The sequence below is a fragment of the Meleagris gallopavo genome, chromosome 5 (genome assembly GCF_000146605.3).
Source record: "Meleagris gallopavo isolate NT-WF06-2002-E0010 breed Aviagen turkey brand Nicholas breeding stock chromosome 5, Turkey_5.1, whole genome shotgun sequence".
NCBI classification, from domain to species: Eukaryota; Metazoa; Chordata; class Aves; order Galliformes; family Phasianidae; genus Meleagris; species Meleagris gallopavo.
Window position 1 is genome coordinate 25,772,889 of NC_015015.2, and position 26,629 is coordinate 25,799,517.

The 26,629-nt window shown below is 41.9% G+C and overlaps 1 protein-coding gene across 5 annotated transcripts in view; it reads right to left on the bottom strand.

Annotated features, from left to right (window-relative positions):
* The window catches only part of RGS6 (regulator of G protein signaling 6), a 232,202-nt gene that overhangs the window by 31,691 nt on the left and 173,882 nt on the right, over positions 1–26,629 (bottom strand). For all 5 annotated transcript variants that reach the window (XM_031553564.1, XM_031553560.1, XM_031553561.1 and 2 more), the window contains 11 exons: positions 25,410–25,460; positions 23,920–24,026; positions 21,877–21,928; positions 19,235–19,299; positions 16,310–16,386; positions 13,671–13,752; positions 13,094–13,168; positions 11,882–11,980; positions 10,813–10,874; positions 6,990–7,100; positions 4,283–4,408 (listed from right to left, as the gene is read on the bottom strand). In XM_031553564.1, the coding sequence (XP_031409424.1) occupies positions 4,283–4,408; positions 6,990–7,100; positions 10,813–10,874; positions 11,882–11,980; positions 13,094–13,168; positions 13,671–13,752; positions 16,310–16,386; positions 19,235–19,299; positions 21,877–21,928; positions 23,920–24,026; positions 25,410–25,460 (907 nt within the window). The remainder of the gene's footprint in view (positions 1–4,282; positions 4,409–6,989; positions 7,101–10,812; positions 10,875–11,881; positions 11,981–13,093; positions 13,169–13,670; positions 13,753–16,309; positions 16,387–19,234; positions 19,300–21,876; positions 21,929–23,919; positions 24,027–25,409; positions 25,461–26,629) is intronic.

Below are 26,629 nucleotides of genomic sequence, written 5' to 3' on the forward strand. Positions count from 1 at the left end.
TGGGGTGGCTGAGGCCAGCAGAAAGCCGCCCTCAAAGAGACATGCTGGGACTGGTGGCTCAGCGAGGCCATGTGCTAGGGGCAAGCACAGCCCTGCTCCTTCACTGCTGCAGCGTTCCCAGCCAGTGCTGAGCAGCAGGAATGGGAACAACACACCCACTGCCCTGCTGCCTCCCCTCGTCTGTCCTCCCTCCTGCTCCCCCAGGCTGGGCACCCCACTTCTGAGCAGAGAGGTCCTCTTACTGCGGCCTCTTACTTCTCTTGGACAGGATGCGGCTCTCTGCGGTTAAGCAGCACCCAGTGTGCATCCGGCTGCCTGCCAAGAAGTGAATAAAGCCACGCAGAGCTCAAGAAGCAGCTCTGCTCACAAGTGACAGCTGGAGCGGAGAGATGCAGCCACCAGGCTCAGGTCTCCTGGATGAGCATGTGTGATTCGCAGGCAAAGGCAGAAGAAAATCTCTTCATGCCATGCTGCTTTCCCTCAGCTGTGGAGCGCCCGTGCCGCCTGGTGGCCAGCAGAGATCGATCCTTGCTCCCGGGGCACCAGCGCCAGGACACCCGCATCACCTGTGGCACTTGGGGCTGCTAGGAATGGCTACAGCCAGGGCTCGGGGACAGCCTCCAGAACAGTTAACAACTTATGTGAATGGTTTTGCTTTGTAGAAGTACTGGCTTAAATACTTTTTGCTTAATAGGTCTGCTTTCCGTAACCTCCCAAAATTTCATTTCCTGATGAAATTTAAAGGAAAAAAAATTTGGCAACATGTTTCGGCCATTAGGCGTCACGTAAGATAGAAACGCTTTCTGCAGATAAAATTATTTTCTGGATCCATTTGCAACATGTGTTCACAATAGCACACAAAACGCCCATGCTGCTATATTGCAAGCTCCACAGCACATTCCTATAAAGTGTCACGTGTTCCCTACTTAGACCCATAAACAGGTGTGCAGTCTTCTTTCCCATTGGGTAAAATTAGCATGTCTCACATTCCCACCTAGCTTTCTCCTTCCAGCTGATGCCTTTTGAAGCTGGGAAAAAAATCAATCTACTGGTTAGATGAACATCTCAGCTATCTTAAGGTGTCTCATGAGATTTGCAGGACATGAAAAATGTATACAACTCTCTGTGGGCTTCTTTTTTTTTTTTAATTGAAGCTTTGTCATTGCTATATTTTGGGTATTTCTAAAATCAACGGAAGCAAAACAAATTGTAGATGAAAGACAGCAAAAGAGACAGAAAACGGAAGAGAGCAAGAAAAAGAGTTAAAATAAAAAGAGAGAAAAATACCCACCTGCCTGGCTTTCCTGCTCTCACATAAATAATGGACAGACAGTAAATAAATAAGTTACAGGGCTCAGCCAAGCCCAGGAGACTGGTGGACATGATCCTGCAAGTATATTAGAACACAGAAACACAGCTGGAAGGAGACCTGGGAGGTGATGGAGGCTGGTCTGCTGCTGTCTCGGGCAGTGCCTCTCCTGAGACCCCCAGAGCACTGATTTTTATTTTTTTTAAGAAGACATGGAAATGCCTCACTGCCATCCAGCCTGGGATTTTAGACAGGGGCAGAATTTAGTCCCTTCAGTATACTCCGAATTACAGCCAGGGCACTCTCAGTTGCACACATGATGGAAGCTCCTTTCTAGCACCACCAGGAATTTCTAGATTTTCCAGCGATCACTTTCACAGATCTGTCCTTAGGATAGCATGGTGGCCTGCCAGACTCCTGTCAACATTAACGAAGATTCACCTGATGCTCCCAAGATAGAACATGTCTCTGCTGTGACAATTCCCTTGTCTCCAGACCATTACTAGGAGGAGGGGCTTTAACAGACACCTGCAAAAGTAATTTCTCTACCAAGGGGTTACATGCTGTACCCTCAGAAAGTTCTTCACAGCTTCCCAGAGTTTGGGTGGGAAGCATCTCACTTAACCATAGCTGCCTACTATGCAGACACTGTCACTTGGATTCGTTCTCAGGCTTATAGATATTGGATAATGAGAAAGCTTTGTGATGTAATTTAGTTGCTTTTAGATTTGTTTTCACTTAAAGCTGAAATGCATCCTTCCCTGGTGATCCACTGACTCCTCTTCAGCTCTTCTTCTCACACTAAAGGGAGCCTTGGTACTGGATGACGCAGAAGAAAGCATGTGCTATGAAGCTGACTGCCTAGGTGAGATAGGTTCCAGCCTTGCTGATGGGCATTAACTTAAACCCTGCTTGCATGTTTAAGCATCCAGCAGTTGATTTCCTTTCTACCATATACACTTAATGAGGATTCAGGAGCTTTCTCTGCCACACCTGAACCTTAGGGAGCCACCTTTTGCTTCTCAGCATTTAACAATCCATCCTGTCCCAGCATTCTTTATGAATACTTCTACCTTTATGTCCTGTTAGTTATTATTTACAGCCCCAAGCAGGTCTACTAATACCGATCCAGTATTAGGTCACAACGATGCCACATCAGCCAGTACCATGATAATGACACAATAAGAATGAAAGTAATGATACAATTTTAACTAATGATGATACCAGAGTTTTCCAGAAAGGATGTGGGATTTAACCTCTCTATCACAGCCGCTAATTTGCAACTTCCCGTGGCTACAGGCTTTCTCATAACCAACAAGAATGCATATTCGCAGGAGGAGCACCTCTGATTGACTGAGAAAGGTAAATGCTTGCTTTGTAATAATGAAAATTTCTCGATCTGTTTGAATAGGATAAACCTGGGGGACACCCACTAGTGGTAAAACCTGCTAGATTTCATTAGTGCAACCCCAAATATATTTCAGGAAACCCATTTGAGGAGCATTTCAATATAGTATATTAATTTTGCACTTCATCACTATAATTTAATTGCAAATGAGCACCAACATACATAAGTGCAGTCATTAAGCACACACAAGTTCAGTACCTGTTCAGCAATATACCTGTTCAGCAATACAGTGTCAAGTTCATTTATGTAATTTACCAACACTTTCCCATTTATCTTAAAAATAACTTTCAAGTTCTTAAAAATCACTAACATAAAAGTGCATTGATTTTTCACTGTTTTGCTACTGCCATGCTTTTTGTATTTCTCCCTGGGCAAGCAAATACGATAAATATGACAGTCAGTTCCAATGTCATTTAAAGTCACTTTCTGGGAAATTTCACTTTCAGATCTCACACGCTAGCAGACTGCAATAAAGTGGCAATTGTTCATATGCTTTACTAATGCACTGAAGTGAAGGAAGTTTAACAAAACATAAATATTGTTCATATGCTTTACTAATGCACTGAAGTGAAGGAAGTTTAACAAAACATAAATTTCAAGACCATGCAATTAAGTTCTGAACTGGTGTAAATTGAGAGCAGCACCAAAACTTGTCATAGCCAGCAAAGGCACAAAACCAGACCAACTGCACGTTCAGCTGGTGGCAGACTTCTTCATCATTTGAGCAGGTATGAGTCTGACAGTAAAACTGGGAGCGCTTTGTCTGCATCTGCCAGATACCTTTGTGGCCTATTGGAAAAGGACGGTTCCTGTACTCATCCGTGTGCTGATAGCAACGAAGAGGGCACAGAAGTGCACACTGACACCCTACCACCAACTCAGACTTTGACTTTGGCATCAGCCAGTGGCTGCAGCTTGCCCTGGTGCCACCACCACTGAGTTGGTTGCCCACCAAAATTGGCAACTTATTCCTGCTGCCTTTTCCTACTGTAGTTGAAGCAGCAGAATTGTGCCACAGTATCTACATCAGTATCTACATCATGTTTCATACTACAAGTTTCAACGTATTCACAGTGAAGGAAGCCAGAATGCACCTAGAACACCCACAGAAGAGAACTCTAATACAGTGAGAGTCAAGCTCTCAAGTAGTTAAGAGACACCAGAATTCAAAGTACCAAATGCAAACCTGTTTTGCTGAGTGAAAGCAACAGCTTTTGGCCACATGAAGACCACCCCATATTTTCGCCACGTGACCCCTGCCACAAACACATGCACAAATTCTGTGTATTATTAGGGGGCTCACAAGCCATGTCTCATCACAAAACTTTGCAAGCCTATGCATGTTATATTTGACAACACTGACTCTGCTAAACACTGCTCCTGGGATTACTTACATCATTCTAGTGCAGGTGTTTGTAGCAGTGCTACAGGCCAGACCTTGCCATTCTCAGTTTTACTCAAATTGGTGTTTTCAGAAGTTCAGCACAGATCAAGCACTGCATTTCACCTATGCAAGAGAGTATGATTAGCCCCGTTTATTTAGTTCAAGTGAAAAATGGTTTCACCTGAGGTTTTCTGAGCTGAATTCTGATTCCAGGAAACGAAGGAACTGGTCTCGTCCTACTGGGTCCTTCAGTACCTCATCCATGGAGAAGCCCCATCTTTTCACACGCTGCTGACTAGGTTCTTTGCTGTTTGGAGAGAGAGGGGAAAAACAGATGGAATGTGCATTTCTGCCTGCTGTCCCAGCAGCTGCTGCTGTTCCTGTTAAGCAGCAAAGGGAAAAAGATTATCAGACAAGGAGATGGTGGCTGTTTCCTTAAGAATTTCCAGAGATACAAGATAGCAAACAACACACAAGAAGGAGCTATAAAGATCAGGGTCATAGTTAATGCGATTGTGCTATTTGGGTGATGCTTATATGGCAAAATGAGAGAGAAAGTGAATTATATTATTTTCAGGGAGACTTCTTGTACACTTCACATAAAGAACCATTTATTTTATGTCAAGGCAGAAAGAAATGTGCCAGCAATGTTCTCTGGGCCATCGGCAAGCTCCAGAGCATCACCCTGTGTCCCGCATAGTGCTGGCTGCTAACCTTCAGACTGAGAAGCAGAGAGGACAAGATTTTTAAGAAATGATTACTGCTTTGTGGTCTTGTATTTTTCACTGCCTCTGACTTTTGGGTACCGAAGTCTTGCAAGACGTAAAAGCAACCCCCTCTTCCCCTCCATGACAGTCATACTCTCAGCAGGGACACTGAGATGTGGAGGCACCCAAATTCACTCATAACCTTTCTGCTACAGTATTTCTTAATACAACTCTGCTTACATAAGCTGTTGTTTGAATTGCCAGACATGTTGCAGAGATGCCTATGGGGAGAGGCACTGCCTAGGAATCACGAGGATCCCACAAGACAGCCTACATCAGAGAGTAATCTGGGCTCACAAAGTGTTTGAAAGCTTCTGGTGTGATGGCGTCATACTATGAGACAACCATTAAAACACAGTTCAGCTGCTCACATTTGTGACAGTAGAGCCATTGTAAACAGTACGTATCTATTAAATTGTCTTGTCATGTCCACAGTGATTCCTAATCCTGGAGCCTTAGGGGACAGTGGCGATCTGTGCTGAAGACAAATAAGCCACAGGGGTAAATAAAATGCCCACTTTGATTTCCTCTTGCTATGGAGACTAAGCAACACTGATGGGCATGTCCTCACTCGAGGTGCAGAGCGCTGGGGCTGGCTCCTCCTCTGCTGAGAGCCATGCTGGACACGGGGACATGAGAGCTGTGCTGGTGCAGAGCTATGCACCAGACGAGTTCAGGGAATTTCCTGATGATTCTGGAGATCAGAAGCTGCTCTGCTTGCTGCTGCACAGACTGAAAAGGCCAAAGTGCTGTCTAAAATAGAAGCCTTTCTGAAGCATTTCCCCAGTGCCACAAAGGATGAGCTGCACAGCACTGACCCTGCTCAGAAGCGGGCTTTGCCATTAGAAGGGAAAGGGGTTTAGTTTCCCTGAACAGGGGCTCTGCTTTCCTGACACAAGAAACAGCCTCACAGGCAGCACAAGGGCTACCAGAGCTCCTGGGAATCATTTAATTATTCATGCAAGTTGCTACTAGATGCAGACACAAGGAGGTCTCTTGCTATAGAGAATAAAATGAAAATACAAAGATGTTTGTTCTCTCATCTCACAACAATACAGCAGGAGAATCACCTTCCATAACTCTGAAATCATAACAGAAACAAAGCTTTTACTCTAATTCTTAATAAGGCCGTAACATCAGGTTGATTATATTCCCTGGGGACAGAGAAATATTTTCAGGGGTTTCCAGCCACCTCAGCAGACCCAGAAGAAATGATGCCTGGATTACATTGTGGGTGGAGCTCCTCCAGAGTAGTATTTTGCAGGGGTTGCATCTGTAACCCTGCTAGGGAGGATGGAGAAACTGAGAGAAACCGACTGAAAAAGAAATCTAAAATATTGATTTTATATGAAAAGAGGCAGAGACCAGGGAACTAATTACCAGCTTCTGTGACTTTCAGAGAAGCAGGGGACAACACCTTTCACATCCCACATCACATGTGTTTTACACAGAGAAATAACTTGCCCTTTTCCTGGAATATTGATTCATAGTGAACTGGCTCTCCTAAGCTGGCAGCATCTCAAAATTTACACGATGATTTAAGAACAGACTGTATTAGATTTGCCATTCTTTTTCTCAAAGATTTGCTAAAATGAACTCCCAGTTGTGTTTGGCACTGAACAACAACAGCAGCTCAGCTTCAGGAAAAGCTACACATTTGCAGCCATCTGCCAAAGGATGCCCTGAGTGAGCAATGAAGGTGGCATGGTGAGTGACAGCATCTTGCTGCTACTCAACGTGTCCTGTATGGCAGTGGCATCGTGCACGGGGTTCCGCAATTTGTGGAGGACCTGAGAGCAAGCTCTCAAGGGTCAAAGGAGGTGTGCTGGAACAAGGATCTTGTAGAGGTATCTTGTATCAGTGGGCTCTAAGAACCAAGCCCATGCATGCCCTGTACGGGCATGAAATCACCCTAATTTACACAGTAATGCAAATTGAGCATATGGAAGTGAAAGGGCTGTATAATCCACAGAAATAATAAACTATACCATTCTGTTTAAACTTCAGTTATGCGAGTGTATCTTGTGAAGATTCAGAGATGAAACTTCCTATTCCAATAACTGTGGGAAAAGCATACCAATAAAATTGAAGACAACTCTACCTAAAACTGCCAAATCTTACCTCATTTCAATGTCCCACAAAGCTGCATCATCACTTATCCAGGGATTAGAAGGCTCAGCAGGAGTGATAAAAGGGTCATATTCCACATACTGCTCTGTGTACGCTATTAAACTGACATATTAAAAAAAGTAAAAAAGAAGAAGATAAAGACAAAGCCCGAATACTCAGTCATGTATCAGAGATACAGATTTTCTCTCTTCCCCCCCTCCTCCCGCTCCCCTTGTTGGAGGGCTTTTTTTCCACGTTTGGATCAGAGTGGTTCTTAGTACTCGCACACAACAGTCCCTTTTTCCTGGAAGGGTGCATGCAAGGATTTCTTTGCAACATTCACCAGTTCACTCAAGGTTTCCTCAAGGTTGGTTCTGCGGAGATGCCTACAGACAGCCTGATATGGCAGCAAGTGAACTGGTACGGTAGGACTTCCCACTGACAGCAATGTGACTCTGAAGCACATGTCCTCCACATTTGTTGCATGCTGCTATTCCCCCCCTTCTCTTTTGTTTTTTTGTTGTTTTTTTTTTGCAAGGGCTTTTGTACTCACTACTTTAAGCATTGTGAGTAACTCATCAAAATACTGTCATGCACGGTAGCTAACAGCACAATTAAGTCTTTGGAGGATCACAGTCCTAAGCATCAGATCTTCAGCATATAGGTAATTTTGTTTTGTCAGTATATCAGGTAGCACAGTGACAATGCAATATACTCAGTGTAGTTTATAATCACTAATGTAAAATGAAGTAAATTATACAGGTATTGAATAAGCACCTGGCTTGTATACTGGTCCGCTTCAAGCCTAGTCAGAAAAAGCATACAGCCTCTAATCCTAAGAGCTGCCTGTGAAAAGGCTTATGTCTGCTTGCACAGACAGCTTGGGCATTCCATTGGGGTTGGGACAAGGCGGCAATTTTATGAAAGGTAGGCAGCGAAAAAATCAAAAGAAATTTGTCCCAATCTATACTCAAAATACTCCAAGGCACTTTTTCCTTTTTTTGCCTCAGTCTGCCAACTAATTAAATAAGTTAATTGAGTCTCACCATACTGAAAACTAATCTATTTTCACTCTGATTGTCTGTGCTAAGTGTTACCTCTGGGTCTTCCACACCTTCAAAAGACAGGAGAAGGAAAATACCCTGTGAAACCACGGGTCACAAAAGGCAGAAACTTTCCCTGACCTGCACTACAATAATTACTTCTTTTTGTTTGTCCTAGCTCTTATCATGAGGCATTAAAATCATACACTTTTGTAACCACTGCAGGTTCCCACTGCCCCTCAGGGCACTCAGGGCTGTCTCATCTCATTTCATTAATTACATTTCACGACTGTTGTGGGTCAAGGGTTGGAGGAGGGAGCAGCGTCCAATTTCAGAGAGCAGCAATCCCAGAGACATCAATGAGAGAAAGGGGTGGTTAAAAAAAAACAAACATAAAGCCAACAAAAACCAACGCAGAGGATAGATCAGGAGGTATCTGCTGTGAAATTTGAATTGCTTGTAACAAAATAATAAGGTGGCATCAGAGGGGAAAAAATAGATGAAATAAGGGTCGATTTGCTAAACACATGTTGCTGATTCAGTATAATGACAGGAGCTGAATTATGGCCTCATTGTCTAAACAAGGCTACAGGCAGTAGGGAATCCTAAGGGAAAGCGTTTCTGCTAAAAGGTAAACCTGGGCTTTTGGCTTTTCAGGTGATGCTGTGTCATTCTGGCAGAAGAGGTGATGGTTAAGAGTTCATGGAAGGAGGCAGAGCTTGCATTGAGAATCTGTCTATCTCACTATCAGGGGGCCCTGCTGAGCCTTCACAGTAACTTCAGGTGGCTGAGAGGATAACACCTGTGACACATTTTCATTTAGGGAACCAAGATTACTTTTGATAGGAAGGTGTTCAGGCTTTCCTCAGCCATTTCCATAATGCCACATGTACTGGGATTGCATCAGCACAGTAGGTACAATTTATTTACAGTTTTGCTTGAGAGTTGTCAAATCTCCTTGCCAGATCCTAAAACCAACAGTGTTCATGTCCCAAGAGAGGAAAAGGGATTTGGAAGTAGAAAAACTGTTCCCTGTGTTCCTGGAGCAGCTGAGGGATGCCTCAGTCTTAAGAGCAGAGCCCAACCTGAGAAGTGCCTTGCCACTACTAACCGTACCTCCTTACTCAGCACATGTGCTCCTGGAGCACGTATCCAGTGTTTCACACGCAGTCTTCAGGCAACACAGGCTTCATTTCAGGCAACATGTCAACTTAGGCCACACAAACTCATTCTCTCTCACCCACCCCTATCACTGCTGTGTGCCTCCGGGGCTTTCCTTGCCGCCCTTTGTGCCAAGCCCCACCACAGCCTGGGGCCTTCCAGCAGCACTGCCATCCACAGTCCCTCCAGACCAAGAAAATTGCTTTTTGTCCAGTTCTACTGAAAATGAATAGATTTTTCTTCTGGCATTGACAATGACATATTTATCATGGCAGTATAACTTGAACAACAGGTGTGCTATGTGGACAGGACCTGATATTCACAGTCAGTGAGTTTTATTGAGATCATCTTATTGAATAAATACCTAACCTGAAAAAACTGAAGCAAAACACATCTGCTTGTCTGTAAATTACCAGTCTGGAAATTATTACTGTCACAGTATATTAAGGTCACCGTAAGTAAATTCAGTATAAAATGAGAATTTTTGGTAAAACACAAAATTATCAGAACAGACCCAGAAAGCCCAAAACATAAATATGAATGTGCTAATTTCAATAGTGTAAAATAGTGAAGGATTTCAGAAAGCCTCTGAATATTTTCTTTCTAACTGGATAGACTTTAATTTAAATTGATAAACATTATGAGCCACTAGGAACTTTCTGTTGAGCTCTTGCCATTTAATTTGCCTAGTTTAGTGTACACACTAATTACAGGAGCAAGTACTGCAAAGCACAAAATTTCATAGGGAAATCTCTTTTTAATTTGTTTAAGTAAAAATTCCTGTTATTTCTCCAGAAAGAGCCATCTCTTGTCATGCCCGTTGTGCTCAAGACAGTTTTGCTCTGAAAGTGATGTTACAGAAAAGCATGCTGATCCCTACATTTGTCTCAGCAATTTCACTGAAAACGTGCATAGCTTACAAGTATCTGAGTAAAGGAACTGTCACTCTCAGGAAGCTAAATTTGAGCTTGTTCTTTACTTGTTCATACTTCCCCTACATGGACTAAATTTTCTGCAAGTCAAATTGTGCCTTGATTTGCCTCTATGAGAAATCCACCTCCTCATAACATTGCCTTGAGTAGTCCAGATACAAACCTAGTACTTTTCATAGGGTTTCACATGCACAACTGGGGGCAGAAACAACCCCTACAACCCCAGCACAAATGAATCCCAGCGCGAATGCAAACATCACATGCAACAAGATGCAAACACAGTGCCCTCCACAGAGATTTGTCAGTCTAACAGGAGAGGAACACTCAGAGTTCATCCAAAAAGTAAAAATTGAATGCTTTTCAACTGAAAGAAGAATGACTTTTCTTTAAGTAAATACTAGACTTGTGAAGATACAGGAAATGAATGCCCTGCAATGGTTCTTTTTCATTGTGATCGCATTTCTCTTGCTTTTACAGTACAACATCCTCCTTTTTCACTCACTTTTTCTTAGTGGCAGAAGGGCAAGTGTCAAATGTCAGTGGTCAGCAGACAAGCAGCATGTCTGCGTGAGGAGGGAAAAGGATTTACTGCTCAGAAATGGAACAAGCCTTCGTGTATCCCTGCCTACTTGCTATTTCTAGAAATGCTAAATTTGAGATGAAGAAGTAATGAAAAATCACATACTTGGGGACACTCACCTTTCCGCTACTTTGGACATCTTTAAACAATGCCTGTCTATCTGCAGGTTCAGAAAAGTTATCTGAGGAGAGAGATGACAAGGGCATTAACAATCCAGGAGCTCCACAGCATGCATTGATCACATCCCAACACACTATTGATTTCTCATTCCAAACAGCTTGAAAGTAACTCAGAAAGAAATGGGACCCTCCCCCAGGTAATAGAAGCAGCTTACTAGCTGCTTCCATCAGGAGTCTCCATTTCACGTGGCAAAGTCCCAGGGGGAGCTTTAGAAGAAATAATTAAAAGTAGGAAAGACATATTTGGGGCTGAGGTTCCTAGACAACTCAGAGTGCAATGTGATCCTCATTTTATAACACACACTTTCATTTCTCTAACCAAGAAAATAAAGGTTTCAAAGTACATTTGTACTGTGCTATAAAGTAGTTCTTCACGGTACTCTGCAGCCCATATTGCTTATGATGGAAAAAGCTCAAGAGATGTAGTGTTCAGTCTTAGTTCAGAAGATCAGTCTAAAACTGGTTGCCTAAGAAACATGTTTAATGCTGTCTTTACTAGAAAGCTGACCCAGCAGTTCCTGCCCATACTTCAGTGAGAGTTGTTTCTTGCAGGAAAGAAATTTTGAGGGAGAGCTCCCCACAGAAGGGCAAGAACCCATGATTCAGATAGCCATTCCTCAGAGCAATTCTGCAAATAACTTTTCCCCAGTTCCCCAAAAGCACTGTGCCTGTGTTCTGGGTGTGCCAGCTTCTATAGCTTTTATCAGTGCCAACTTTCCCGGCATCCTCAGTGGATGGAAATTAATCCGTCTACTGGCTCACAGAGAAATTAGTCAAAAGGTTAGTGTTGCCCATAATGGCACTGCTCAGCTAATACACATCTTTAAATACTTACTGCTTTACATAAAGGATGTGAGGATCAAACATAGTTAAAGCAATGGTGGTTTTTACTGATATCTCTACAATGCTTTTGGTTTTGTTTTTTTTTAAAGCAGAAAACAATTGCCTGACTGTTCCAGATGTACTCAGCTCTCAAGACAACTGAACTACTGCACAGACATCTACTTACTTGTTTCCGGAAATCCTCTTTTGTAGTTTTGCGTACGGGTTGGGAGGGCACATGAACAGGGCTTTGGGGCTGAGATTCCTCTGTAACCCCATATACTGACTGCAAGGAACCAGCAAACAAACAGAATAGATGACAGCTTTTTCTCTGTTATGCAATGAGAAGTGCAGTATGCAAAACAGGAAGGTAATAAGCCAACAATTTCCTACTATTTTTTTTTTCCCCCACACAGGTAAACAATCATTCAGCTGGGAGCAAAACTGACAGATCTGACTGTGCGGCAGATGCCTGCATTTGGGATGTCTGCAGACACGCCAGCAGTGTGCTCAGGGCTTCCTGCACAGCTTGCTTTGCAGCAAAACACTCTCACCTGAGACCTTCCCCTGTTGCATATGAGGTGCCCACTCTGTGCTACTGCAGACTATAGGGCTGTTTCACAGTAAGTAAGAAAGAGCTTATCTTAAATACTAAAATACAGCTGATCATTTTTAGGAGCTCTGAGGGATGTGCCTGTTGTATTTGCAAGAGGAATGCTGCGAATGACTGGTGTGGCAAAGTAAGTGCAGAAAAAATGTACTATAATCCGACCCTTTTCTTCCACTCAGTTGAATTTCTTGTCCTAAAACTACATATCAAAGAAAGAGCTTAACCACGTGTCAATCGCTCAAGTTCACGTGAACCTAAAGATTGACTTGTAGCCATTTGTTTTCAGGACAGAGACTTGCACTGGAAGTAATATCAACTACCCTGTCATTTAGTATTTTTGCTTTTCACTTTATGTTCAAAAGAGACAGGTGAATATCTCTGCTGCGATTTAATTACCAATGGAAGTTAGGAGTCTAGTGTCACCTCTAAAACTAATAAAAACACAAAAGAGTAAGAACTTGCTGGAAGTCAAGAGAATCCAAGCTGCAAACGATCAAGTCTTTGAGATTATTAAGGCAGATAAAGCACTCTGAAAAACCTGTGTCCAAATAACTTCTGAAAAGTGTGACCCAAGTGTTTTTGCCAACTGATTTTATTTTTATGGGAATGTAGAGTCAATAGACATCTGTTGCTAAAACTGCAACAGTAAATTCACCAATTAAATCAAAACAGAACTGACGTTTGCCAAACTCGTCTTTTGATTTCTATTGAGAAAATCTGATATACTCTAGGTGTCAAGAATGACTGACATTAAAAAAAAAAGAAACAAAACCAGAAACTCACACTGACCTTTTTCACCTTCTGTGGGTTTTTCATACGACGACACTTTCTAATGTCCATTTCTGTGGTGTTCACACAGCCTGGCTGAAAAGAGACAGTTAAAGGAGATGGGTATCACATTAGTCTCTTCTGCTTACAGTCTGCATGCTTCCTTACCTACCTAAAATACAGTTTAGATATTGTCCAAAATTCTTTCCTTATGTTTGCACCCATAGATTGTGCTTTCTAAACAAGAGAGTGCACGTACCCAAAGTTGGCATCTCAGCATCAAATCCATTTACTCCTAACTTCAGCACCAAGCAGAAATGCCTTAGCTAAGAGGAGAGCTTTTTCTAGGAACTCTGTGACAGACTGGCTAAGCTGCTTTTCTTTCACCCACACAAAAAAAGATCTTCAACACTTCATAATATATTTCTGAGTCAACAGTTCCAAGCATGCACAAACCAATAATGTCTGAGATAATCTTGTAGAAGCCTGCTCTGAATTGTGAGGAAAATCCATGCAGTGACTTTAAATACAATATCACTGTGCGATTCGTGGCACAGTGTTAAGGGAATTAAAACTGATCATTTAAAGAGGGCTTTACCACAGGCCTGTGCACATCCCAGAATGCTCTTTCCTGGCTGTCCAAAATTTTCCTTTCTGTTTTGTCTTTTTTCCTGTCAATTCTGGAAAAAAAAAAGCATAAATACACAAGTCATCACACAACTACTTCTTCCTTGTTACATTTTCTTGCTGGAGTTTTAACTTAATGACAAAAAATGTTCAGAAATCTATACATACATACATACATACATACATATATATATATATATATATACACACACTGTATAGAAATGTTGCACTCTGATTTCCAAGGCCACACGTCATGAGCAAAACATCATGGATGTTTACTGCAATGTGTGTCAAGAGAAATTTTCCTATTAAAATGGAAAATTTATCTTAACATCTGTTTGTTTGTTTTCCAGCTGGTGAGAAAAGCTTCCTTTCCTGATGCTCTCTTCCCAGACCAGGAGCTCACATTTAGCTTTGGCTCTGTCAGCATCATCTGGCCTGTATCTCTGGGCATCTCTCTCCTGCAGGCTGGAGGGCCACCTCAGAAGGTCCTGCTGCACCCAGAGACCTCACTGCTATGACCACAGGCTCCTATGAGGCAGCTGCCCAAGGCCCCATGAGCAGTGATAGCACAGGCAACACTTGTGGTCGCTGTCCCTGGAGATTCTAACAGAGCGGCTCCATCTGCCCTGGTGCTGGCAGCGTGGGGTGACAGTGTGAGTGACAGGGCCCAGCTCACTGACAGTGCTATGCAAGCCAGCACTCATCTAGAGATATGTGATGGGGTTGCCATGGGTGTAAATCACTAATTTCAGCCATCATGTTGCCAGTACATTGATACACTCAGAGCATACACATCACAGGCCACTGGAGGTTGTTCAAAGCAGCTGTACCTGTACCTCTCAGCAGCATCTAGCAATTCATGTCTGATGCTCAGCTCCACACATGAGCACAGCACAGTCACCATCAGCTTGCAGGACCTGCCTGCATAAAGACAGATGACACCCAAAGAGGAGGAACCACCCTTGCCTCCAGACCAGGCTTGAAAGGCTGACAGCAACCCCATGCTGACTTCTTGCACTGCTGCCACCTGGGATAGTGAAGCAGTGAGAGAAAGCACAAGCAAGCTACAGCTTCTGACAATCAGGTTCTCACCTCTCCTGTCTTTCTTTAGGAGGGGCAGTGATCCTCAGCTGAGTCTGTGCTAGATGTGTACCAAGGAAACTAGGTACTGAGGCTGATGCATCTGAACACCCCTTCCCTCCCCACAAAATCCTCGAGTCCAACGCATTTTGGAGCTGGCTGAGATAAGAAAACAGCTCAGCATAAGCTGCCACCAGACTCCACTTCACTGTACCGAGCTGAGAAGCAAACACAGAACACAAAACCAGGAGAAATGCTTTTAGATGTTTTGCTTTGTTTTCCGTTTTAGTTAATACACTGCCATGCATTGCACTGTGAATTCTAACCCATCTTTTCTCCATGAAAAGATGAGTATGCAACGCTGACCCTGTAAAAACTCTGAAATTAAAATTTCTTTCTTAGGTGATAATTCATGCTATAAATGGAATGCAGAATTTTGTTTTGACTGAGATTTTTTCCCTTTTGGCAACAAACCTTTAAGTAACTGAAAGTACAACTGCTAGTGTAACTTCCAATTTTTTCTTCTAAGCAGAACACTGGTATTCTCTTCAAAAAAAAATCCCTTGTTATTTTGAGGATAATTACCATGTACTTAAATAGTGCATAATTACAATTAATCAAAATTCCAATGAGTTAATCAAAGATAGAGACCAATGCCTCAGCCACACCCTCAAGTAAAAGTATCCCTTAACTTTTTAGCATCTGATGTTGAAAGCGCAAATTATTTCTATCAATACAGCCCATAAGAATACCCTGTATTCTTATGCACCACCTTCATCAGCCTTCCAATTTTACAGGAGATGATTAGATGCACAAAATGGGCACATGGGCTGTTAAGTACACTGGTCTACAAACCCTGGACAGCACTCATTTTGCAGCAGTAATGACAACATGCTAAAAACATCAAACTGTTTTTGGAAAGATGTGAACAAAAATGAACATTTCAACTGTGAGTAGAAGACAGAAAAAAGCCAAAACAGTATTTAGTTGGAGTAAGTTTCACGTAAGTGGTACCCAATCCTCCACACTGTTAGGAGCATAAACTGGAGTGCAGAAAATAGAGGTACACCTGAGTTGACTGGGGATTGCAATAAATGAGAAAAACAAACACAATCTGCTGTGAACCCCACCTTTATAAGCACTTCTAAATAACAGTATTTTAAAAATACTTTACAAGCATAGAGTTATATAGACCGATGACAAAATTTTGTTCTTTCCATTTACGTGAAATAAAAATACTATACAACAGTAGAAGCAGAATGTGCAAGTGAATCGCCCAACCTTGCATGGAAAATTCAGGCTCAGGAACTCCTGATGGGCATTTCTACACAGAGACATTTAAACACGTCTTTCAGATTCTGGCACAAACCTTAGCTCTCTGGCTCTCTATTGTTTCCAGTCTGCTGATGATTTACCAGTTCCTTCTGAGCTTAGCTGCAGTGAAGACTTTAAGAGAGAAACTCTCAGAATCCCCCTCCCTATGCAGCCCTAGATACTGGGGCAGTTCACTGCTCCAGGATTACTCACTTCACTTGGGCTTCAGCTTGCATGAAGATGAATTCCCACTTCCTTGCAAATGCTCTCTGAAGTCTTGCTAAGTTTTCCTGACAAAAGATGAAAATAGTTAAGAACAATTAATTCTGGTAATTACAACAATTGCTTGAGAGCAGTTAGTACATAGGGAGTTAATTTTATTTCCCCTTCTTTTTTTTTTTTTAAGCTGGAGAACTCAAGACATGGAAGTCAGCGCTGGTTTCAGGTGATTTATCCCATAGGCAAAGCAAGGTCGTGACACATCTTTTCAGGCTGCAGCCAAGAGGACCCTGTCAGGAGAAGTAATAGAGTGTGATGAAGACAGCCTGAGATCTATTAGTAAAATGATGATGGTCTTGTTCCCAAAAGACAATACAGAGAAGCTCTGCGAAGCTGACAATTTCCATTTCTGATAGCAGATGGCTGCCACCTGCATGATTCCCTCTCTTTCCTACTTCCCTTTCCTCCCCACACTGGTCCCTTTCACTAAGGTGTAAAGCCTGAGCATCTCCTGCTCTGTTCAGCCCTGAGAGCACTGTGCAGCTGCACTGCACTCAAGTATGGGAATTGCCAGGATGATTCACAAAAGGAAATAGCTTGTTTGTCTGAACAATGAAAATAGCTCACTGAGAGACCAGATCCAGATGCGGCCTTTTTCCTGCATCTGAAGAATTCTAGTTCAGGTCTATTGCAGAGAGCATCAGGATCTGAACACTTGGAGATGGATATAACTTCCTCACAGACCAAGGTCAAGCTCACTGACATGGCCTGAATCTGAGGCTCAAAAAGCACCTTGAAGTCACATCCACAATCACTTGAAGGAGGCCTATGAGACCACTAAACTGACCCATTACAGCTGGTTCAACTATTACAAATTTTCTTTGAAAATAAAAAATATTAGTTCTACTGTTTTTCTTTTTACATTGATTCCATTTAAGAAAATGCTTAAGTGCATGCATTTCAGTGCTAGAAGTCTCCCTACTTTTTACTTCAAGCTCTTGTATAACACAAGACAAAGCTTGGCTCAGTTACCACGAAGTCTACTTAAGAGTTTCTGTATTCTACATGGAGGAAAACAGTTAAGCAAATGATTTACAGCTGTGCCAAGCTGTGATGATTTCCTTTACTGTGAACCACTTGTAATATCTGAAAAAAGAATTTTTTTGTGGCTTTGATTTATTTTTTATTTTAAATTATGTTCATATGTGCCCTCTGGAGTAAACATGATGAAGCCAATTAAATATCACCAATTGAAGCATTATTTGAATCATGCTTATGTTTGGCCAGTTATAAAGTTAAATCCAATCATGCAAGCTCAAACATACAAAGAAGAGCTCTGCTTTACCAGCAGAAATTGGGAGTGGGAAGTTGCCTGTGAATGATGCAAGCAGAACCTCAAATGAAATGTCCCCTGTGATGCTTTGTAGAGATTCTCTTTGGAAACTCCAAGGCAGTGCTGGTGCCCGCAGAGAAATGTCCTCATGCTACATCTCCGAAAGTTGGTACTGAATGTACAGGACTCCTTCCCACTCCCCAGAACCTGTTTCTCTCACGTGTGCTCAATTTACGTCTCTGGTGTTGGGTCTGCTTCAGCTCTCATAATGACTAGGAAAAGTCAGTGCCATTCTTATCTGATTGTCTTTAATTAAGAGAGCAAAGTATGAATGAAGAAGCGACCTCTAATCGTGCAACGCAATATTCACAAGAAAAATGAGAGACTGCCAAGATCTAATTATTTGTCATCACTGGTGCGTTGCTACTCTCACGGCATGTGTGGGAGTGTGTGCTGCAGAACCGTCTTTTGTTGATATAGATATTTAGACTACTTACAGTTAATTGGTAGGCTGTGACCAATTTTAATGGTTTTAATAATGAAACAAAATATGCAGAAGTAAAAATTCAGTAAAATGCCGTATAAATGCATATGGATTATTATGTTCCTTCCTTTATATCTGTACTTCACAATTAGAACTCATGGGACAAGGGTGGATTAGACAAGTGGCAATTTCTGTATGTTCTCTGCAGAAAGAACCAAATGGTGTATGTACATATCTATGTGTAGAAAAGACCCAAAAATATAGTAGAAGGAAAAGAAGTAGGAGAAAATCTGTTCTAGGAAAAAAGAATAAAACACCCTATAGTATACACAATATAGATGTGTTAGATAATAAACATGAACACACAAGTCCACTAGAGCCATCTTCGTAAAAACACTTCACTGAAAAAATCCACATTGGACATTCAACAGTTATGCTGCTGAACTAGTAAACGAGAAGAAAGATGGAAAGCAAAATTCAGCTGGTCAGACTGTTATACAATGCTAACATTCAAAGAAACTCATTTCAACACTGACACTCCTGCCTCCATCCTCCCCTCCCTATTGACCCAAACTACACTATCTGAAGCCAAGTTTTGTGATATTTTTTATGAATAATAATTTCATAAGAGAAAACACTCCCTGAATAAGTGTGATAGCATACTGAATACACAGTCCAAGGTTCATAACTGAAAACTTTCCTTTACAGTATGTAACTATATTGTACGTATAGTATGTAACTACATGCCATGGGTCATTAGTAGTTTAATTGCTCAGCAGTGCACCCAAAAATCCATGATTTCTGCAGGTTCATATCTGCTATATAAACCAGGAACTGTTAACTGGAAAGAGGAAACCAATGTAAACTTTTGTGTGATTTGCCTCTTGGTGCTGGTGCTTTAACTGGAGAGGCTGCAGAGCTGGGGACATTCCTCATTCGTGAGCCTGATGTTCTTTCCAGATCAACCTTCAACAAATTCTGACAGCTAAAAAAAGACACACAGTAAAGGCTGACCCCAAGGCATTAAATTGCAGCATTCAGCTGGCAAACAAAGCCCTCCCCCATGCCCCCACACTTTAAACTTTAGCAGGAGTGTACCTACGGCTTCATAATCGGCCAGCTCCAGCCTAGCTTTGTTCTGCATGGTCCGTTTGCAAAGATAGATGGCTAAAGGGAGAAACAGAACAGAAAACAATTACAGACAGATTATTAGTACAAGATCTTAAAAAAACACAAACCTCCATGATCTTCTCATCTGAAGGCAACATAAGCCAAGTAATGAGAGGGCTGAATACCCAGCTGACATTATGTGCTAGCAATCTCAGAGGCCTTAAACATCTGGGACATCTCATTTAAAAATGCTGAGAGTTGATGCCTAGACCTAACAAGATGTCTGAGAAAGACACAATTACTTCTGATGCTGGTAAAAGATTTAGCATTAGCAACCTGTTCCCCTCAGCACTTTGGAAAAATTCCTTCAAAAGCAAGCAACCTTATATACCTCTGCATTTCCTTTCCTCTTAAAGAATAATTAGGAAAAAATAAATCAAGGTATTGAAATGATAACAGAAATACGGGCTGGATCATAAAGGTATAACTTGAGCAAGTTTTCATTTGCTCCATCCACTTATTTTGTACATTTCAAACAGCTGAGAAAAGCTCTTGCCCATTTCACCATACGCAGACAGCTGCAGAAATTGGTGTGAGCTGGGATTCAGAGGGTCAAGATACCAGAGGATACCTAACCAGTTCCAGGCTATCTTCTGGGGCTGGCTCAGCTGGACTGTCAGCTCAGCCCATTTCCACTAAAGGCTGAAACAAAAGGTCCCCAGCACACCCAGGGTATACAGTCAGAAGTGAACTACATAAAAAAGATCCAATTATCTCATTTGGTGATGAAGTCCGGGAATAAACTGCATAGATTTCCTTGCATTTTGCCCTCTTTCTTGTACTGCAGAGCCAGGTAAAGATTATCCAACAGTGCACCAAACTGGCATGGGGCAGAAGGCAAAGCATCCTCTATAGAAAATAACATTTTTCAGAAATGTTTGGATTTTCTTTGAAAACCATGGGATATTGATTTGCACATAAATACAATTTTCTGCCACTTCCATGAATGTTTTCCATTGGGAACCTCATCATCTATGTAAAATACAACAAAAAATAGTGATATTTGTGTTATTTTCCTCAACGCCATTCCTGTAATTCTAACATCCTTATAACAAGCCAACATTATGCATGGTAACCAGAGCTGATTGGGTCAAATATATTTACTTCTATACTTCTCAAAAGCAGCTTCGCCTGCCAGACAAATAATAATACCAAATAAACTGAGAGTCTTGCAGTACTTCTCCACACAAGGCAGTGACCTGCCATTAGCAAGTTCATTACTGTCCTGTGAGCAAATCTGTGCAAATAACAAAAGTATGAAGAGCTTGCTGGGATTTCAGTTTTATTTGGGTCTACTGCTAATTTGGGATTAATTCCTGGGAAGACTCCATCTGCACAGACCCCTGATATGCAGAGACTGATTATAAGCATATGTTAGAGATTTCTGGGATAGATGGAAATCTGTCACTACAGGGCTCAGAGCTGATGCAGTCGCACCTCATCCAGCTGTGGGTTGGCTCACGTGGGGCTTGATTTTGAGATGTACTGTTCCACCCAATGCCTTTGCTGCACAATAGCCAGAAACAGTGGAACCCAGTTATTGAACAAACACCATAGGCAGAAACAGAACCTCCCTCTTCAGGCTGTTACTCTGATATTTACAGAAAATATATTCAGACACGTATATGGTGACTGTTTGTAAAAATCTGAAAGCCATTTTGCACACAACGAACAGCATTTTGTCCTAAGCAATCCCCTCACTGGGATAAACACATAAGTCTGCGTTAGCTTCCCTGCAGTGGAGGACTGCAAGTGAACTATCACATGACAGACACCATCACGAGTTACTTCTCACCCTGGCAAATGACTTCCAGAATCCGTAATGATGAATAATTATTACTTGGGAAAGAAAAAATGATTATTCAGGGAGGAGTTGTAAACTGATCTTAGATTATGAGGTATTTCAAAAGAGGCATTTCCAGAAGCTCCTGCTTTATGGGCACACACATGGATTCACTTCCTGTTTGAGTGCCACACCAGGATGCATCAATTGATTTTATCATTCAGCTGTGAAAGAAGTGTAGTTCTGGAAGAGACAGCAATATTGCACCGAGACAGCTAAAGATAACAATACTGACATATTTTCTTTATGTATTATCACTGTCTGCAGGCATTCACACGTCTAATACCCCATGTTACAGTTTATTAGCTCATAAACCACACTCAGTTTTCTCTTTTTACCAGCTAGAAGCTGGTAATCTTATATTAAAAAAAAAAAAAAGTGTGATGTCATGCACCACAGAAGCTTAGCTACAGGATGCCATCAGTTATATACTGATGTATTGATCAGCCAGACAAGTGCCCAAATGAGGTAACTTTTTATTGATCAACATATCAAATTCAGCTACAGATCAAAGCATGCTCTCCAACAAAAGCCATACCGATATTATTTAAGATTCCCACAGAGCAATATTCTGCTTGCCATAAATCCTGCTGAAACGAACAGAGCTACTGGAGAATGAAGGCAACAGTATGTGAAATCCTGGCCCTCCTGAACTTGTCAGCTGAAGGACAATTTCTTCCATCACAAACTTTCTGTACTAGGTTTCTGCAATGAAATAATTATGCTCTCACCATAATCTGTGTTTTCTGGCTCCCAGCAGTTTGAAGGCCAAAAGTATGGTGCCTAAGAAATAACATAAGCATTTTCATAATTTAAGAGATGAAAAGCAAATCAGATGCAGAAAAATTGTCAAGTACAAAAAGAATCACAATGTCTACAGCCCAGTCTCTACTCACAGGGGAAGGAAACAATGCTACAGCTCTCAATAAAATTGATGATGCTTTTCCCAGAAAGGCATCCTCTCTAACATTCCTCACTGCAGGCAGAAACATTGCACTTCTGATTGAGGACATACACCCTGATAGCATTTCAGGCACTCCTTCCTTCTCATCTGAATACAGACCCCTTACTCTCTATCACCAGAACTCCATCTTTTCCCAGGAATTCACAGGCACCCAGATTTATTTACTTACTTATTTATATAGGACAGTGAGAAAATCTTTGTGGCCTTTCATATACGCTACACGCCAACTTGCTTTTTTTGGAGTGGCTTTCAGTTTGGTTGATAGCCAACAAAACAATTCACTTTAAAATAAATCAGACGTAAGAGCTCAAAACTCAGCTGATTATGGTCATTCTGAAAGCACGAGTCCTGCTAAACTTTCTGGTTTGGTCTTCTATCCAAGTCTGCGTATTGCAGTTGCTATAATTAATTACAAGATATTACTACATTTGGTTCTATCTCAGTTTTGACATGAATGAAAAATCATGTCCTTGTGACCACACAAATTACAGAACACTGTTTTGCATTAATGATGCAATTCCACAAAAATGCATGGGACATTTACACACATACGAAAAATATTCCCTGCACCAATGTACAGTGAGAAAACTCAGAGGGATCAAACAATACATGGTTCAATACCTCACTGACATATATCTCCTGAACTTCACAAGATGATGAGCTACTCTTAAAGGGGGGACTGATGTCAAGGTAGAAAGTGTCAAGTAATGGAAAGTGAAGTAATGGAAAAGAAAAATGATCCTATCAGCTTATTTTTGCAGAAAAAGTCTGAGGAGAATTGTTGCAGGAAATGACAACAGACAAACAGTAAACACAATTGCAGGAAAAGATAAGGGGAGAGAAAAAAAAGTCAATAAGCAGTCAAAACAATTTGATGATGTAGTTTACACAGGCTTAAAATAAGAAATTAAATGATACTCTGCTTTTGAAATCTGGCACTGGATTATCTGAGAATTAAACTTCCTATGGTATCACAAAAATACAACTAAACAGGCAATCAGCATTGCCCCTGCTTCTGCCAAGTGTCATACAATGAGTGATGCCAGGCAATCAGAAGGTGGGCAGAGATACGTTTAGGTCTGTGATCTCCCTGTTCTTTTTTTGTTTTTGTTTGTTTGTTTTTTGTTTTTTGTTCCCTGTGCCATTGGTCTCATGTGATAACAATACCACGTTAGGAGTGGGAATGTGAGCATGAGCAGCAGCAGCAGATGCAAAGATAAGTACATGCTTTTCAAATAAAAACTAAAAAAGAAAAAACAAATGGAAAGGAAAAAATGGTAGAGTGAATAGAAAAGAGGTCACAGGAAAGATAAGGAAGTTGACAGATATCAAATAACAGAAAAATAAAAACTTAATGAGCAAGGTTAAACAACAGGACTCTGGTTTTGAACTTACTGCTTCTTTTAAAGTTACACGATCTGTCTAAAAGGACTTATTGCAGCACTCACACCAGTTATCTAGGAGTTTGATAGCAGCAAGTTTTGGAAAGGACACTGAACTCAAGCACAGGATGCTTTAAAAACTGAACGTATCTGGAGACACAGAGACAATGAGGGTTAGAAGTGTCCCAGCTTAAGTAGCTGCCAAGGTTAGGCATTCTTTGTAACAGAGCCAAAGGCTGAAGCCCCCTCCCACACCAACCTGTAACCAGAAGCAGATTAAAAGTATGAACTTTCCACTGCGCCAGAGCTCAAATGTCTGATTCCAAAGTTTGCTCTGGTCCACTTTGGACAGGAGAGTGGCTACTCAATTTTGTGCTACCAGAAGACAGCAGAAAAGGACACACAAGCAAGGCAGAGGGCTCACCAACCTGAAAACGATAGAACGTCCCATCATCTTTCAGGGTAAGGACGTGGTCTGAGATTGGAAACACATAACCCTGTGCAGCGATAAGACTTCCCAAGTGTATTGCTTCCCCTGTTACAGAGTAGAAAAAGAGAGAAAAAAGAGATGTGTCAGGATGATGCGCCCTGCACAACCCTCTGCTTTCAGCAGCAGGGTTGTGGATGAGTCACACCATCACCTCACGTGCATAAGCCATGTTTCAATCACACTTCATCCATACGCCTTTCAATGAAATCATGCAAAGCAGGAGAGCAGAAAGCAGCCTTAAAATATAGATGAAACTCCCTAGATGCAGCCCTCGCCACTACAGCAGCTGGGGAGGGACTTTTTATAGGAGCATGTAGGAACAGGACTAGGGGAAATGGCTTTAAACTGGAAGAGGACAGATTTTGATTAGATATTAGGAAGAAATTCTTTACTGTGAGGGTGGTGAGACACTGGAACAGACTGCCCAGTAACGCCTCCTCTCTGGAGGCTTTCAAGACAAGGTTGGATAGGGCTTTGTGCAACCTGGTCTAGAGGGAGGAGTCCCGTCTAGCAGGGGGGTTGGAACTACATGATCTTAAAGATCCCTTCTAATCCAAACCGTTCTATGAGTTTATGATTTGCACAGATTTTCAACAGATGTCAGCTATTAAAAGATACATCTCAGACTTGCAAAACACACATTAGATTATCACATGTGCCAAGGCAGATAATAAATCCATTGTCTGCAGCTGAAATTCAGGTTTGGACTTGACTGGATTCACGAGAAGAAATGTGTGTAGAAAATTGCCCTGGGTGAGTTGATGTGGCCTCTATTCCTGTTTTTACATGGTGACAGCAGAAGCAGACTGCAAAATGAAATGTTGATTTTTTTTTTTCTTTACAGGAAAGCAAAAGAAACTTCTGGGCCTGAACAAGGCCTTTTTTCCCCATAGTTCTTAACTGTGTGAAAGGTGATTTTGGTTTCTCTGAAGTGTGAACTATTTGGACTGTGCCCAAACACTGATCACAGCTTATGGCTCATTATCCATTTATCTAGCTGCCACGATAAATCACCATCTGATCCCATACTGGTGTCTGTATCATCCTTGGCCACCATGTCCTGTCAGTTGTGGCTATCCTTCTCCACACCAGAGAGTCCTCTCACTACCTTCACCCATTTAATCACTCTACCAACTTCCTTCCTGGGTTTGGGAAGAGCCTTAGAATACATCAGGCTTTCTTAGGTAGCAACAATTTCACAGATACGCTAGGACTCCTACAAAGTGCTTTCTATGCACTGTAGTTGTAAGATATTAGACTTAATTATGTTGCTGATTCTTATCTGCTTTCCTCCTTCCCACCAAATACTTAAATCAACCTTGTTGTTCTACTGCTTTAGACTCTGCAGTGAAGTAGTACATATTCTTTTATGGCACACACACAATATAGCTGAAATGTCTGTTAATTCCCAGCCATGGTTCACCTTACCTTGATCCTCAATGCTGAGGTTCTTCATAAGCCACTGCACAATATCAGCACCTGCAAAAGAAAATCAATAAATAAATGGGAAAAAAGAAGGCATTGAACACTGAGACCAAGAAGTTTTTGAGAGTCCTAGAAAAAGATAATATTGAGATGAGATACAAAAGAACTTATATGCATTTATTATCCATTTCCCTTTTTATCTCTCCTGAGGTTTCAAATTGTTTTTGCTTCCTTTGCGCACTGTAACTATATACTCATTGGTAGGTACTAAGCCCAAGTGCCAGAGTGACACTCTAAGTCAACTGCTACTCTAATGGTTTTGTGTAACTTCTCTCCCAGTTGCATTTCTCTCACCTCAACATACAGAATATATCTTTGACATGGTCCCACACCACATCCTTATCTCCAAATTGAAGGGGTGTGAATTAGAAGGGAGGACCACCCCTCGGATAAGAAATTAGTTGAAAGGCCACAGACAGAGGGTAGTCATCAGTGGTTCTATGTCCAGGTGGAGGCTGGTAACGAGCGGCATCCCCCATGGGTCTGTCTTGGGACCAGTGCTCTTTAACATCTTTATCAATGACACTGACAATGGAATTGAGTGCACCCTCAGCAAGTTTGCTGATGACTCCAAGTTGAGTGGTGCGGTTGACACGGTGGAAGGAAGGGATGCCATTCAGAGGGACCTCAACAGGCTTGAAAGGTGGGCCCAGGTGAACATAATGAGGTTCAACACAGCAAAGTGCAAGGTTTTGCAATTGGGATGGAGGAATCCAAGGCATTTATACAGACTGGAAGGAGCAGACCTTGAGAATCACCCTGCAGAGAAGAACCTGGGGGTTCTGATGGATGAAAAAGTTAACATGAGTCACCAGTGTGCTCTTGCAGCTCAGAAAGCAAATGGTATCCTACGATCCATCAGAAGAGGGGTGGCCAGCCGGGACAGGGAGGTGATTGTCCCTCTCTACTTCGCTCTTATGAGGCCCCATCTGGAGTACTGTGTCCAGGTCTGGAGCCCCCAGTACAAGAAAGACAGAGAGCTGTTGGAAAGGGTCCAGAGGAGAGCCACAGAGATGATCAGGGGGCTGGAGCACTTCCACTACAAAGACAGGCTGAGGGAGCTGGGCTTGTTCAGCCTGGAGAAAAGAAGGCTGCGGGGTGACCTCATTGCAGCCTTTCAATACCTAAAGGGAGCCTACAAACAGGAGGGGAATCAGCTCTTT